The 13,711-nt window shown below is 43.3% G+C and overlaps 2 protein-coding genes across 5 annotated transcripts in view; both read right to left on the reverse strand.

Moving 5' to 3' along the window:
- The window catches only part of LOC124138828, a 44,645-nt gene that overhangs the window by 14,622 nt on the left and 16,312 nt on the right, over positions 1 to 13,711 (reverse strand). The gene's annotated exons all lie outside the window — the stretch shown is intronic.
- The window catches only part of LOC124129589, a 63,919-nt gene that overhangs the window by 8,266 nt on the left and 41,942 nt on the right, over positions 1 to 13,711 (reverse strand). For 2 of the 4 annotated variants that reach the window (XM_048399743.1, XM_048399741.1), the window contains exons 8-14: positions 8,396 to 8,547; positions 6,369 to 8,142; positions 5,651 to 5,802; positions 3,624 to 5,397; positions 2,906 to 3,057; positions 879 to 2,652; positions 161 to 312 (exon numbers count right to left, since the gene is read on the reverse strand). In XM_048399743.1, the coding sequence (XP_048255700.1) occupies positions 161 to 312; positions 879 to 2,652; positions 2,906 to 3,057; positions 3,624 to 5,397; positions 5,651 to 5,802; positions 6,369 to 8,142; positions 8,396 to 8,547 (5,930 nt within the window). Of the gene's footprint in view, positions 1 to 160; positions 313 to 878; positions 2,653 to 2,905; positions 3,058 to 3,623; positions 5,398 to 5,650; positions 5,803 to 6,368; positions 8,143 to 8,395; positions 8,548 to 9,097; positions 9,663 to 10,817; positions 10,970 to 11,239; positions 12,711 to 12,948; positions 13,101 to 13,711 lie in introns of all 4 variants that reach the window. The other 2 variants (XM_048399742.1, XM_048399744.1) reach the window with 2 other exon arrangements.

Here is a 13,711-nt window from a genome sequence, read left to right on the forward strand (position 1 = left end):
TCATTTGAGATCGTTTCATTTTCAAAATAGACTGTAAGTCGTTAGCTCAAATAGAAAGAGAACCAGTTCGTCATTTCTGTTAGGTTGATATTATGGTTAGAATGCCCTTGAAAAGGTTGTAGAATCCCAATACCATCATGGTACAATATGGTTCTCTCACCTTGGCCGTGATGCCGCGTTCAACAACTTGTACGCATTTCTGTTCCCATACATTCCACTGGAAGTTCTGGATGTCATATGTATAGCGGTCCTGTTCACTGGGGTCACTGGTTGACATGATTTTCTCCTGACATTCCTGGTCTTCAAATATCACTGAAAATACAGGCACATAACATGATAACCACGGCTTCTTTAAAATCTGTTTCTTTAAATTCTGTCCAAATTTGGCAATGCTACGGAAACGCCGGTCAATTGTGTCACAACGGCAAAAAAACTCTCAACATAACTCCATGATTCTAGCTGTTCTATCTGAGAAAGATATATGCGCATTCGATGTCACTTCCAGTTTGCTAAAACGCAGTAGGGCTTCAAATCAGAAAGTTAGAGCACATCTTTATATCAAGATAGAGGACTAAAATTCATATTGAATGCAATAATAGTTAGAGCACTTCAGTCTGATAAGATCAATTTGGATATTTGAAAGAATCTACAATTGCACGCATCACTCATCAAAATGATCCAGTGCTGATAATGATCATACAATACACCAGGTAGTCTAACATCACAAAAGCTAAACTGACCCCTTTCCCGTTTTAAATACATTGACACTTGTCTTGAAAATATACTTTCATACAATTCTATCACATTATACAGTGCAACGAAGATCTGATGCATCGCTATTACATCTCTACAGCCCTGGATAACATCCAACTACTCACCAGCCATCTGGTACAGTGTGAAGTGTTCAGCACTGGTGAAGGTTTGACCATCGATCGTGAAACTGGCAGGATAATGTTGGCTGAATGGAGATTTGATGCCCCCGAAAAATTCAAAATTGTCTTTCCCAGACACATGTCTGTAAGATTCACATCTGGATTGGGAAGACATGCTATCTTCCACATCCATATCAATCTGTTCACTCTTCACTTTCTCCGGATCTTTCTTTGTATCGTCCCCATCTCTTTCTCCCCCTGCCAATGTTTTAACATCTACAACACTGGTTCCCTCCACAAACGGTACCTCTTTATCTCTCTTCACTTCCTTTCCTGCATCATTACCTTCCTTCTCCACTCGCTCCCTAGCCTTCACCCCTCCTTTGCAATCTCTCTCGGTGCCTTCTGGAGATGTTACCTCTTCCTCTGTCTTAACGTCCTTCCCTGTATCATTACTTTCCTTCTCCACCCTCTCCATAACCGTCCTCCCTCCTTCGGCATCTCTTTCCATGCCTTCTGGAACCGATATTGCCTCTCTCAAAACTTCTTTTTCTGTCCCCACCATCTCCGATTTTTCCATTTCGTCGCGCTCCATTCCCCCAAATGTTTCTTCATCTGGTACATGTGTGACCTCTTCCTCTTGATTCACTCTTTCACCTACACCCTCCTGTTGATCCAGTGTTTCCCTTCCACCTTCCCCAACTCTGTCAACAACATCTTCCAGTGTATCAGTTTCTGGAACCACCTTGTTGTCTTCTTCAATCGTAGCTACCTCTCCTGCAGTCTTCCCTGCTACTTCCAGTTGTTCCTCTGTGTTCATGGCCCTTTCATTGGTGCTGTTTAACGCATCTACGTTATCATCCTCTGCAACATCACTTTTGACCAATGTAACCTCTTCTCCAATGCAACCATTCTCCAATCTCTCCGCTTCTTCGTTCTCAGTACTCTCACCCTCCTCCTCATTCTTCTCTTTAGTCGATGATTCATCTTCTGCTAATGACGTGACCTCTTCCTCCTTTTTTAGTTCTTCTCCAATCCTCTTCTGGAGTTTCTGTTGTTCCGCCACGTTTCCCTCGGCCACCTCTGTACTGTCAAGCCCAACTACACCTTCTTCCTCTGTTCCATCATCTTCTCCTTCTAATGGGACAGACCCATTATTTCCTTCCTCTCCCACACTGTTTCTTGCTCTGTGATACTGTTCCATCACGTTCCTGTCACCAGCCAATGTGGTATCAGCATCTTCGTTGTCTCTCAACTCACTTCCTCCCACTGTGAACTCTTCCTTCTCACTGTCCCAATTCTCCCTCACATCCTGTTCTTTATGTGGTTTGCTTTCATCTTCTTCAACATCCGCATCACTTCTTCGTATTTCCACATTTGCTTCTTCTTTTTCTGTCATAACATCTTGCTGTATTTCCCCATTTTCTCCGACCACTGCAGCTTCTTTCCCAGTTCTGCCTTTTTCCTCCACAAGAATCTTCCTATCAAGATGTGCCCCATCACCCTCTATCGTGCCCTGAAGCCTCACATCTTCAACATCCAATTCCGTCTGTCCCTTCTGCCCCTTCTCCATCTCCATAAGTCTGTCCCTCACAGCAGTCAAAGTGTAGCCCAGTACGTTCTCCCCTCTCCAGTTATTTGTGTCCCATGCTTTGGATTTCCTCTTTGCAAATCCGAGACCATACCCAGTACTCCAGTAGTCGTCATCATACTTACACTCAGCTAACAGTTTTGGGTATGTGGCGAACAGTTGCCCCCTTAGCTCGGAATTCTGAGTGAACTGGGGAAACAACAAGAAAATCGTGAGCCATATACTGTAGAATATTGAAAAGAATACTTGAAGATAAACAGTAAATGAAACAATAAATCTGTTTCATTTGAGATCGTTTCATTTTCAAAATAGACTGTAAGTCGTTAGCTCAAATAGAAAGAGAACCAGTTCGTCATTTCTGTTAGGTTGATATTATGGTTAGAATGCCCTTGAAAAGGTTGTAGAATCCCAATACCATCATGGTACAATATGGTTCTCTCACCTTGGCCGTGATGCCGCGTTCAACAACTTGTACGCATTTCTGTTCCCATACATTCCACTGGAAGTTCTGGATGTCATATGTATAGCGGTCCTGTTCACTGGGGTCACTGGTTGACATGATTTTCTCCTGACATTCCTGGTCTTCAAATATCACTGAAAATACAGGCACATAACATGATAACCACAGCTTCTTTAAAATCTGTTTCTTTAAATTCTGTCCAAATTTGGCAATGCTACGGAAACGCCGGTCAATTGTGTCACAATGGCAAAAAAACTCTCAACATAACTCCATGATTCTAGCTGTTCTATCTGAGAAAGATATATGCACATTCGATGTCACTTCCAGTTTGCTTAAACGCAGTAGGGCTTCAAATCAGAAAGTTAGAGCACATCTTTATATCAAGATAGAGGACTAAAATTCATATTGAATGCAATAATAGTTAGAGCACTTCAGTCTGATAAGATCAATTTGGATATTTGAAAGAATCTACAATTGCACGCATCACTCATCAAAATGATCCAGTGCTGATAATGATCATACAATACACCAGGTAGTCTAACATCACAAAAGCTAAACTGACCCCTTTCCCGTTTTAAATACATTGACACTTGTCTTGAAAATATACTTTCATACAATTCTATCACATTATACAGTGCAACGAAGATCTGATGCATCGCTATTACATCTCTACAGCCCTGGATAACATCCAACTACTCACCAGCCATCTGGTACAGTGTGAAGTGTTCAGCACTGGTGAAGGTTTGACCATCGATCGTGAAACTGGCAGGATAATGTTGGCTGAATGGAGATTTGATGCCCCCGAAAAATTCAAAATTGTCTTTCCCAGACACATGTCTGTAAGATTCACATCTGGATTGGGAAGACATGCTATCTTCCACATCCATATCAATCTGTTCACTCTTCACTTTCTCCGGATCTTTCTTTGTATCGTCCCCATCTCTTTCTCCCCCTGCCAATGTTTCAACATCTACAACACTGGTTCCCTCCACAAACGGTACCTCTTTATCTCTCTTCACTTCCTTTCCTGCATCATTACCTTCCTTCTCCACTCGCTCCCTAGCCTTCACCCCTCCTTTGCAATCTCTCTCGGTGCCTTCTGGAGATGTTACCTCTTCCTCTGTCTTAACGTCCTTCCCTGTATCATTACTTTCCTTCTCCACCCTCTCCATAACCGTCCTCCCTCCTTCGGCATCTCTTTCCATGCCTTCTGGAACCGATATTGCCTCTCTCAAAACTTCTTTTTCTGTCCCCACCATCTCCGATTTTTCCATTTCGTCGCGCTCCATTCCCCCAAATGTTTCTTCATCTGGTACTTGTGTGACCTCTTCCTCTTGATTCACTCTCTCACCTACACCCTCCTGTTGATCCAGTGTTTCCCTTCCACCTTCCCCAACTCTGTCAACAACATCTTCCAGTGTATCAGTTTCTGGAACCACCTTGTTGTCTTCTTCAATCGTAGCTACCTCTCCTGCAGTCTTCCCTGCTACTTCCAGTTGTTCCTCTGTGTTCATGGCCCTTTCATTGGTGCTGTTTAACGCATCTACGTTATCATCCTCTGCAACATCACTTTTGACCAATGTAACCTCTTCTCCAATGCAACCATTCTCCAATCTCTCCGCTTCTTCGTTCTCAGTACTCTCACCCTCCTCCTCATTCTTCTCTTTAGTCGATGATTCATCTTCTGCTAATGACGTGACCTCTTCCTCCTTTTTTAGTTCTTCTCCAATCCTCTTCTGGAGTTTCTGTTGTTCCGCCACGTTTCCCTCGGCCACCTCTGTACTGTCAAGCCCAACTACACCTTCTTCCTCTGTTCCATCATCTTCTCCTTCTAAAGGGACAGACCCATTATTTCCTTCCTCTCCCACACTGTTTCTTGCTCTGTGATACTGTTCCATCACGTTCCTGTCACCAGCCAATGTGGTATCAGCATCTTCGTTGTCTCTCAACTCACTTCCTCCCACTGTGAACTCTTCCTTCTCACTGTCCCAATTCTCCCTCACATCCTGTTCTTTATGTGGTTTGCTTTCATCTTCTTCAACATCCGCATCACTTCTTCGTATTTCCACATTTGCTTCTTCTTTTTCTGTCATAACATCTTGCTGTATTTCCCCATTTTCTCCGACCACTGCAGCTTCTTTCCCAGTTCTGCCTTTTTCCTCCACAAGAATCTTCCTATCAAGATGTGCCCCATCACCCTCTATCGTGCCCTGAAGCCTCACATCTTCAACATCCAATTCCGTCTGTCCCTTCTGCCCCTTCTCCATCTCCATAAGTCTGTCCCTCACAGCAGTCAAAGTGTAGCCCAGTACGTTCTCCCCTCTCCAGTTATTTGTGTCCCATGCTTTGGATTTCCTCTTTGCAAATCCGAGACCATACCCAGTACTCCAGTAGTCGTCATCATACTTACACTCAGCTAACAGTTTTGGGTATGTGGCGAACAGTTGCCCCCTTAGCTCGGAATTCTGAGTGAACTGGGGAAACAACAAGAAAATCGTGAGCCATATACTGTAGAATATTGAAAAGAATACTTGAAGATAAACAGTAAATGAAACAATAAATCTGTTTCATTTGAGATCGTTTCATTTTCAAAATAGACTGTAAGTCGTTAGCTCAAATAGAAAGAGAACCAGTTCGTCATTTCTGTTAGGTTGATATTATGGTTAGAATGCCCTTGAAAAGGTTGTAGAATCCCAATACCATCATGGTACAATATGGTATTCTCACCTTGGCCGTGATGCCGCGTTCAACAACTTGTACGCATTTCTGTTCCCATACATTCCACTGGAAGTTCTGGATGTCATATGTATAGCGGTCCTGTTCACTGGGGTCACTGGTTGACATGATTTTCTCCTGACATTCCTGGTCTTCAAATATCACTGAAAATACAGGCACATAACATGATAACCACAGCTTCTTTAAAATCTGTTTCTTTAAATTCTGTCCAAATTTGGCAATGCTACGGAAACGCCGGTCAATTGTGTCACAATGGCAAAAAAACTCTCAACATAACTCCATGATTCTAGCTGTTCTATCTGAGAAAGATATATGCACATTCGATGTCACTTCCAGTTTGCTTAAACGCAGTAGGGCTTCAAATCAGAAAGTTAGAGCACATCTTTATATCAAGATAGAGGACTAAAATTCATATTGAATGCAATAATAGTTAGAGCACTTCAGTCTGATAAGATCAATTTGGATATTTGAAAGAATCTACAATTGCACGCATCACTCATCAAAATGATCCAGTGCTGATAATGATCATACAATACACCAGGTAGTCTAACATCACAAAAGCTAAACTGACCCCTTTCCCGTTTTAAATACATTGACACTTGTCTTGAAAATATACTTTCATACAATTCTATCACATTATACAGTGCAACGAAGATCTGATGCATCGCTATTACATCTCTACAGCCCTGGATAACATCCAACTACTCACCAGCCATCTGGTACAGTGTGAAGTGTTCAGCACTGGTGAAGGTTTGACCATCGATCGTGAAACTGGCAGGATAATGTTGGCTGAATGGAGATTTGATGCCCCCGAAAAATTCAAAATTGTCTTTCCCAGACACATGTCTGTAAGATTCACATCTGGATTGGGAAGACATGCTATCTTCCACATCCATATCAATCTGTTCACTCTTCACTTTCTCCGGATCTTTCTTTGTATCGTCCCCATCTCTTTCTCCCCCTGCCAATGTTTCAACATCTACAACACTGGTTCCCTCCACAAACGGTACCTCTTTATCTCTCTTCACTTCCTTTCCTGCATCATTACCTTCCTTCTCCACTCGCTCCCTAGCCTTCACCCCTCCTTTGCAATCTCTCTCGGTGCCTTCTGGAGATGTTACCTCTTCCTCTGTCTTAACGTCCTTCCCTGTATCATTACTTTCCTTCTCCACCCTCTCCATAACCGTCCTCCCTCCTTCGGCATCTCTTTCCATGCCTTCTGGAACCGATATTGCCTCTCTCAAAACTTCTTTTTCTGTCCCCACCATCTCCGATTTTTCCATTTCGTCGCGCTCCATTCCCCCAAATGTTTCTTCATCTGGTACTTGTGTGACCTCTTCCTCTTGATTCACTCTCTCACCTACACCCTCCTGTTGATCCAGTGTTTCCCTTCCACCTTCCCCAACTCTGTCAACAACATCTTCCAGTGTATCAGTTTCTGGAACCACCTTGTTGTCTTCTTCAATCGTAGCTACCTCTCCTGCAGTCTTCCCTGCTACTTCCAGTTGTTCCTCTGTGTTCATGGCCCTTTCATTGGTGCTGTTTAACGCATCTACGTTATCATCCTCTGCAACATCACTTTTGACCAATGTAACCTCTTCTCCAATGCAACCATTCTCCAATCTCTCCGCTTCTTCGTTCTCAGTACTCTCACCCTCCTCCTCATTCTTCTCTTTAGTCGATGATTCATCTTCTGCTAATGACGTGACCTCTTCCTCCGTTTTTAGTTCTTCTCCAATCCTCTTCTGGAGTTTCTGTTGTTCCGCCACGTTTCCCTCGGCCACCTCTGTACTGTCAAGCCCAACTACACCTTCTTCCTCTGTTCCATCATCTTCTCCTTCTAAAGGGACAGACCCATTATTTCCTTCCTCTCCCACACTGTTTCTTGCTCTGTGATACTGTTCCATCACGTTCCTGTCACCAGCCAATGTGGTATCAGCATCTTCGTTGTCTCTCAACTCACTTCCTCCCACTGTGAACTCTTCCTTCTCACTGTCCCAATTCTCCCTCACATCCTGTTCTTTATGTGGTTTGCTTTCATCTTCTTCAACATCCGCATCACTTCTTCGTATTTCCACATTTGCTTCTTCTTTTTCTGTCATAACATCTTGCTGTATTTCCCCATTTTCTCCGACCACTGCAGCTTCTTTCCCAGTTCTGCCTTTTTCCTCCACAAGAATCTTCCTATCAAGATGTGCCCCATCACCCTCTATCGTGCCCTGAAGCCTCACATCTTCAACATCCAATTCCGTCTGTCCCTTCTGCCCCTTCTCCATCTCCATAAGTCTGTCCCTCACAGCAGTCAAAGTGTAGCCCAGTACGTTCTCCCCTCTCCAGTTATTTGTGTCCCATGCTTTGGATTTCCTCTTTGCAAATCCGAGACCATACCCAGTACTCCAGTAGTCGTCATCATACTTACACTCAGCTAACAGTTTTGGGTATGTGGCGAACAGTTGCCCCCTTAGCTCGGAATTCTGAGTGAACTGGGGAAACAACAAGAAAATCGTGAGCCATATACTGTAGAATATTGAAAAGAATACTTGAAGATAAACAGTAAATGAAACAATAAATCTGTTTCATTTGAGATCGTTTCATTTTCAAAATAGACTGTAAGTCGTTAGCTCAAATAGAAAGAGAACCAGTTCGTCATTTCTGTTAGGTTGATATTATGGTTAGAATGCCCTTGAAAAGGTTGTAGAATCCCAATACCATCATGGTACAATATGGTTCTCTCACCTTGGCCGTGATGCCGCGTTCAACAACTTGTACGCATTTCTGTTCCCATACATTCCACTGGAAGTTCTGGATGTCATATGTATAGCGGTTCTGTTCACTGGGGTCACTGGTTGACATGATTTTCTCCTGACATTCCTGGTCTTCAAATATCACTGAAAATACAGGCACATAACATGATAACCACGGCTACTTTAAAATCTGTTTCTTTAAATTCTGTCCAAATTTGGCGCCGGTCAATTGTGTCACAATGGCAAAAAAACTCTCAACATAACTCCATGATTCTAGCTGTTCTATCTGAGAAAGATATATGCACATTCGATGTCACTTCCAGTTTGCTAAAACGCAGTAGGGCTTCAAATCAGAAAGTTAGAGCACATCTTTATATCAAGATAGAGGACTAAAATTCATATTGAATGCAATAATAGTTAGAGCACTTCAGTCTGATAAGATCAATTTGGATATTTGAAAGAATACAATTGCACGCATCACTCATCAAAATGATCCAGTGCTGATAATGATCATAAAATACACCAGGTAGTCTAACATCACAAAAGCTAAACTGACCCCTTTCCCGTTTTAAATACATTGACACTTGTCTTGAAAATATACTTTCATACAATTCTATCACATTATACAGTGCAACGAAGATCTGATGCATCGCTATTACATCTCTACAGCCCTGGATAACATCCAACTACTCACCGGCCATCTGGTACAGTGTGAAGTGTTCAGCACTGGTGAAGGTTTGACCATCGATCGTGAAACTGGCAGGATAAAGTTGGCTAAATGGAGATTTGATGCCCCCGAAAAATTCAAAATTTTCTTTCCCAGACACATGTTTGTAAGATTCACGTCTGGATTGGGAAGTCATGCCATCTTCCTTCATTAGCATCATGCTACCATCGTGCACCCCGTCACCCTGGCGTTTCGTTTTAGGAATCCTTTCTTCGTGACGTCCTCTGTAAGGATCCGATTCCCATCTTCTCTTTTCCCTCTTCTCCCTCGCCTCCTCTTCCTCCCACCTCTTGTCGTCCTTCCACTTCTCCCATTCCTCCCAGTGTGTGTCCTTTACCTTCATCAGTCTATCTCTCACTCGGGTAATTATATAGCCCAGTTGGTTTTTGCCCCGCCATGTTTCCTTGTCCCAGGCTAAGGGGTCTTTTTGGCCACGCCCTATTCCCCACAAACGGTCGGATGGACTCGCCTCCACCAACAGCTTAGGATGCGTGGCGACCAGGTGTTCCAGCAAATGTGGATTCTGAGAGAACTGAAATGACAAAGAAACTAACATAAAATGGCTATCTAATACATAGTTGAATAGTAAGCGTTTACTTAACATTTGTATTCTACATCAATGTACAGCATGTAATTTGTTCCATGAAACTGAGTCTGTAACACAAAAGTCTGTAAGACTCATATGAATAAAACAGTGGTCAGTGACACCATAATATTATTTCCGGCCATCTGTATTATTATATACACAAATATAGTAAGCGGTCTTTTCCAGGTTTTTCAAGGTGTATATTACTTTAAACGCTCTGGAACACATATGCTTTTGTTGCTTGATAATGAGTGTGAAAGACTTCAGCTGTCACAGATTTGAAAACAACCTTGGTTAGTGACACCATAGTGTTTGTGGAACGTCTTCTTCACTTCTTTAGCCTAACCATTATCACGATGACATCTACGAATGGGTAGTGTATTTAAGTTGGTTGCTTAACGCCGCAATATCCCAGCTACATGACGTCGGGCTGTAACTAATCTAATCACGTCCAGACAATCCCGTGATTCATATTAAAAACAACGATCCACGCAATCGGGATACGGTGACATGCCATCAACTACACGATCCATTTAATGGCCTCTCACAACCACTTCTCGAGAACAGTTCTAACCCGGATTACCTATGGGTTCTCAATTTATTCTTACGATCAGCAACAGGAGTGCTGGGGACACATTGTACAACGGTACACGTGGACCTTTAATGGGTATACAAAATACATCAAATATGTAAGATATATAAACTAGTTTCCAGTCATAATACCGAACAGCCGTGATGCCATTATCTTAACCCTCTTGAATGTTCAGACCGCCCACGGGCGGTGGGGTAGCCTAGTGGTTAAAGCGTTGGCTCGTCACGCCGAAGAACCGGGTTCGATTCCCAACATGGGTACAATATGTGAAGCCCATTTCTGGTGTTCCCCGCCGTAATGTTGATGGAATATCGCTAAAAGCGGCGTAAAACCATACTCACTCACTCACTTAGACCGCCCTGACAAACCAAGGGTCGTAATAGGGCAAATCTGCCGGATCCTGGCAGTGCTTATTATGAGCCACGCGTTCGATGTTAGTTTTATTCCTAAACCAACAAGTTGCGGTACTTTTCGCCTTCAGAGGACCGTTTTATGAACATTAAACAAACCTTAACCTCCGTGGCCCGGTCAACGACCTCTATGAAGTGCTTATTCCATACTTCGAATTTGAATTCTGGGATCTGCCGACCGTATCGCTCCTGTTGCACAGGGTTAGATGTCTCCATGATCTTCCGTTCCATTTCTTTGTTTTCGAATATAACTGCAACCACAATTCAACACTTGTTTGGGGGTGGACAGTGAATACAGGGACTGACACATGTTGAATACAGGGACTGACACATGTTGAATACAGGGACTGACACATGTTGAATACAGGGACTGACACATCCAAAACTAAAATAATAACAAAACTGTAGTCCTCATGTTTTTTCTAAGACAAAATAATTGCTAAATGATTCTTGATTCAAAAACTGTAAATGTAACTTGTGAAATGAAATTGTTTCAGAAGAACATAATATTTCGTATTCACCTGTCTTCTGATACATCACGTACTGTTCAGCACAGTTGAATGTTGTTCCGTCTATGGTGAAGGTGGCTAGGTGATGTTGGCTGAATGGCGATTGGTTGCCGAAAAAAAGGACGAATTTGTCCTGGTTAGGCATTTCTGTGTAGGATGTTTTGGTGTTTCTTAGACCCATGTTTCTTCTTCCATGTTTGTTACAGTTGTTATCTGTTTGCTCTTGTGTCATTTTTCGTTTTGGACGAGACGTTGGATCGGTTTCTTCCCATTGTGGCATCTCTTCGGTCCCATGGTTGTTCCCTATCGTACCCTGCCTCATGCTATCCCGACTCACCTGTCCCTCTGTCCCATGGCTGTTCCCTATCGTACCCTGCCTCATGCTATCTCGGCTCACCTGTCCCTCTACCACGTGGCTGTTCTCTATCCCACCCTGCCTCAAGCTATCCCGACTCAACTGTCCCTCTGTCCTATGGCTGTTCCCTATTGTACCATGCCTCATGCTATCTCGGCTCACCTGTCCCTCTACCACATGGCTGTTCTCTATCCCACCCTGTCTTATGCTATCCCGACTCGTGTGTGCCTTTACAACATGGCTGTTCCCTATTCCATACTGTCTCTTGCTATCCCAGCTCGCTTGTTCCCCGACCCCGAGGCTGTTCCCCCATCCACCCTGTCTCATGCTATCCCGGCTCACCTGTCCCTCTACCACATGGCTGTTCTCTATCCCACCCTGCCTCAAGCTATCCCGACTCAACTGTCCCTCTGTCCTATGGCTGTTCCCTATTGTACCATGCCTCATTCTATCTCGGCTCACCTGTGCCTGTACCACATGGCTGTTCTCTATCCCACCCTGCCTCAAGCTATCCCGACTCAACTGTCCCTCTGTCCTATGGCTGTTCCCTATTGTACCATGCCTCATTCTATCTCGGCTAACCTGTCCCTCTACCACGTGGCTGTTCTCTATCCAACCCTGCCTCAAGCTATCCCGACTCAACTGTCCCTCTGTCCTATGGCTGTTCCCTATTGTACCATGCCTCATGCTATCTCGACTCACCTGTCCCTCTACCACATGGCTGTTCTCTATCCCACCCTGTCTTATGCTATCCCGACTCGTGTGTGCCTTTACAACATGGCTGTTCCCTATTCCATACTGTCTCTTGCTATCCCAGCTCGCTTGTTCCCCGACCCCGAGGCTGTTCCCCCATCCACCCTGTCTCATGCTATCTCGGCTCACCTGTCCCTCTACCCTTTGATCTTGACCATCGCCACCCTCCTCCAGCCTGTTCTCCATCAGTTTGTCCCTGATTTTAGTAAGAGTAAAACCAAGTACGTTATCTCCTTTCCACTCCTTCATGACCCAAGCTTTAGGGTTTTGCTCAGACAGACCAATACTCCAGAACCTGTCTTTAGTAGTGGCATACACCAGTGTTCTTGGGAATGTAGCAAGCAGCTGTTCCTTCAAGTCAGGATTCTGTGTGAACTGACAACAAAGGATGATATGTTACACAGATGTTTTTGTTGCGGACCAAATTCAACACTCATTCACCCAATCTTCATTTGGCCTTCAATTAACCACATGTACACTCATTGGTAAATTCATTCTTAATTATCCAGTGTATCATTATATTATTCTACAATACACTATTCTATCATCATAAATAATAGAATAGAGATGTGATACACAGAATAATCGAGGATGTGGACACTTCAGTTCTCACCTTTTCCTTGAGGGCGAGTTCAGCAACTTTAATCCTTTCCTTGTTCCAAGTGTATGTATCAACGTTGCGGACACTCTTTCCATAGCGTTCTATTTGTTTTAGATCAGTTGATGCCATGATATCAATCGCATGTTGCTTGTCCTTGAATAGGTCTGAAAATGCAGGCACCATTTCAGATTGACAAAATACCTAAGAAGTGATTCAATTTTTTAAATGAATACCAGCACATGTTGATTCACAATCTCATTAAAATAAAATCTCAGCTTGACCTGTTGATCGGAGTAAAAGATGTAATTATTATCAGATTGAACGTTTTCAGAATGCAACATTGGTTACCTGATACCCTGAAACGTCTGATGGCAAATTTGATAACGATAAGTCTGTTGAATTAATGACTGAATGTTACTTTACACCACAGCAAGAATAATTTTATCTTAATCGCATCAGCCTGTTAACAATCGAGCGTGGGCCAAGCAAACGAGTGGTCGAATGTATGAGCACCGATCCACGTTGTTTCGGGACGATAGTCCTTCTTTCTCGGAGGGGGACACCAGATTGGTTGCTACGAGTCAGCCAGGTCACACAGTGTAGCCATTCAATCCACATAAGGGATTCTAACAACAAACATGACGGAACTAAGGACCTGCCACATACTTCTCATGGAACTATACTCATACCATCCTCCAGTGTATCCTATCTCAATCCTGGTCTGATATGAGGAGTGAAACGATTTGAGCCTCATTCCGAAAGATGTATAGTGCAC

The sequence above is a fragment of the Haliotis rufescens genome, unplaced genomic scaffold (assembly GCF_023055435.1).
Source record: "Haliotis rufescens isolate VD_foot unplaced genomic scaffold, xgHalRufe1.0.p SCAF_2, whole genome shotgun sequence".
In the NCBI taxonomy this organism is placed as follows: domain Eukaryota; kingdom Metazoa; phylum Mollusca; class Gastropoda; order Lepetellida; family Haliotidae; genus Haliotis; species Haliotis rufescens.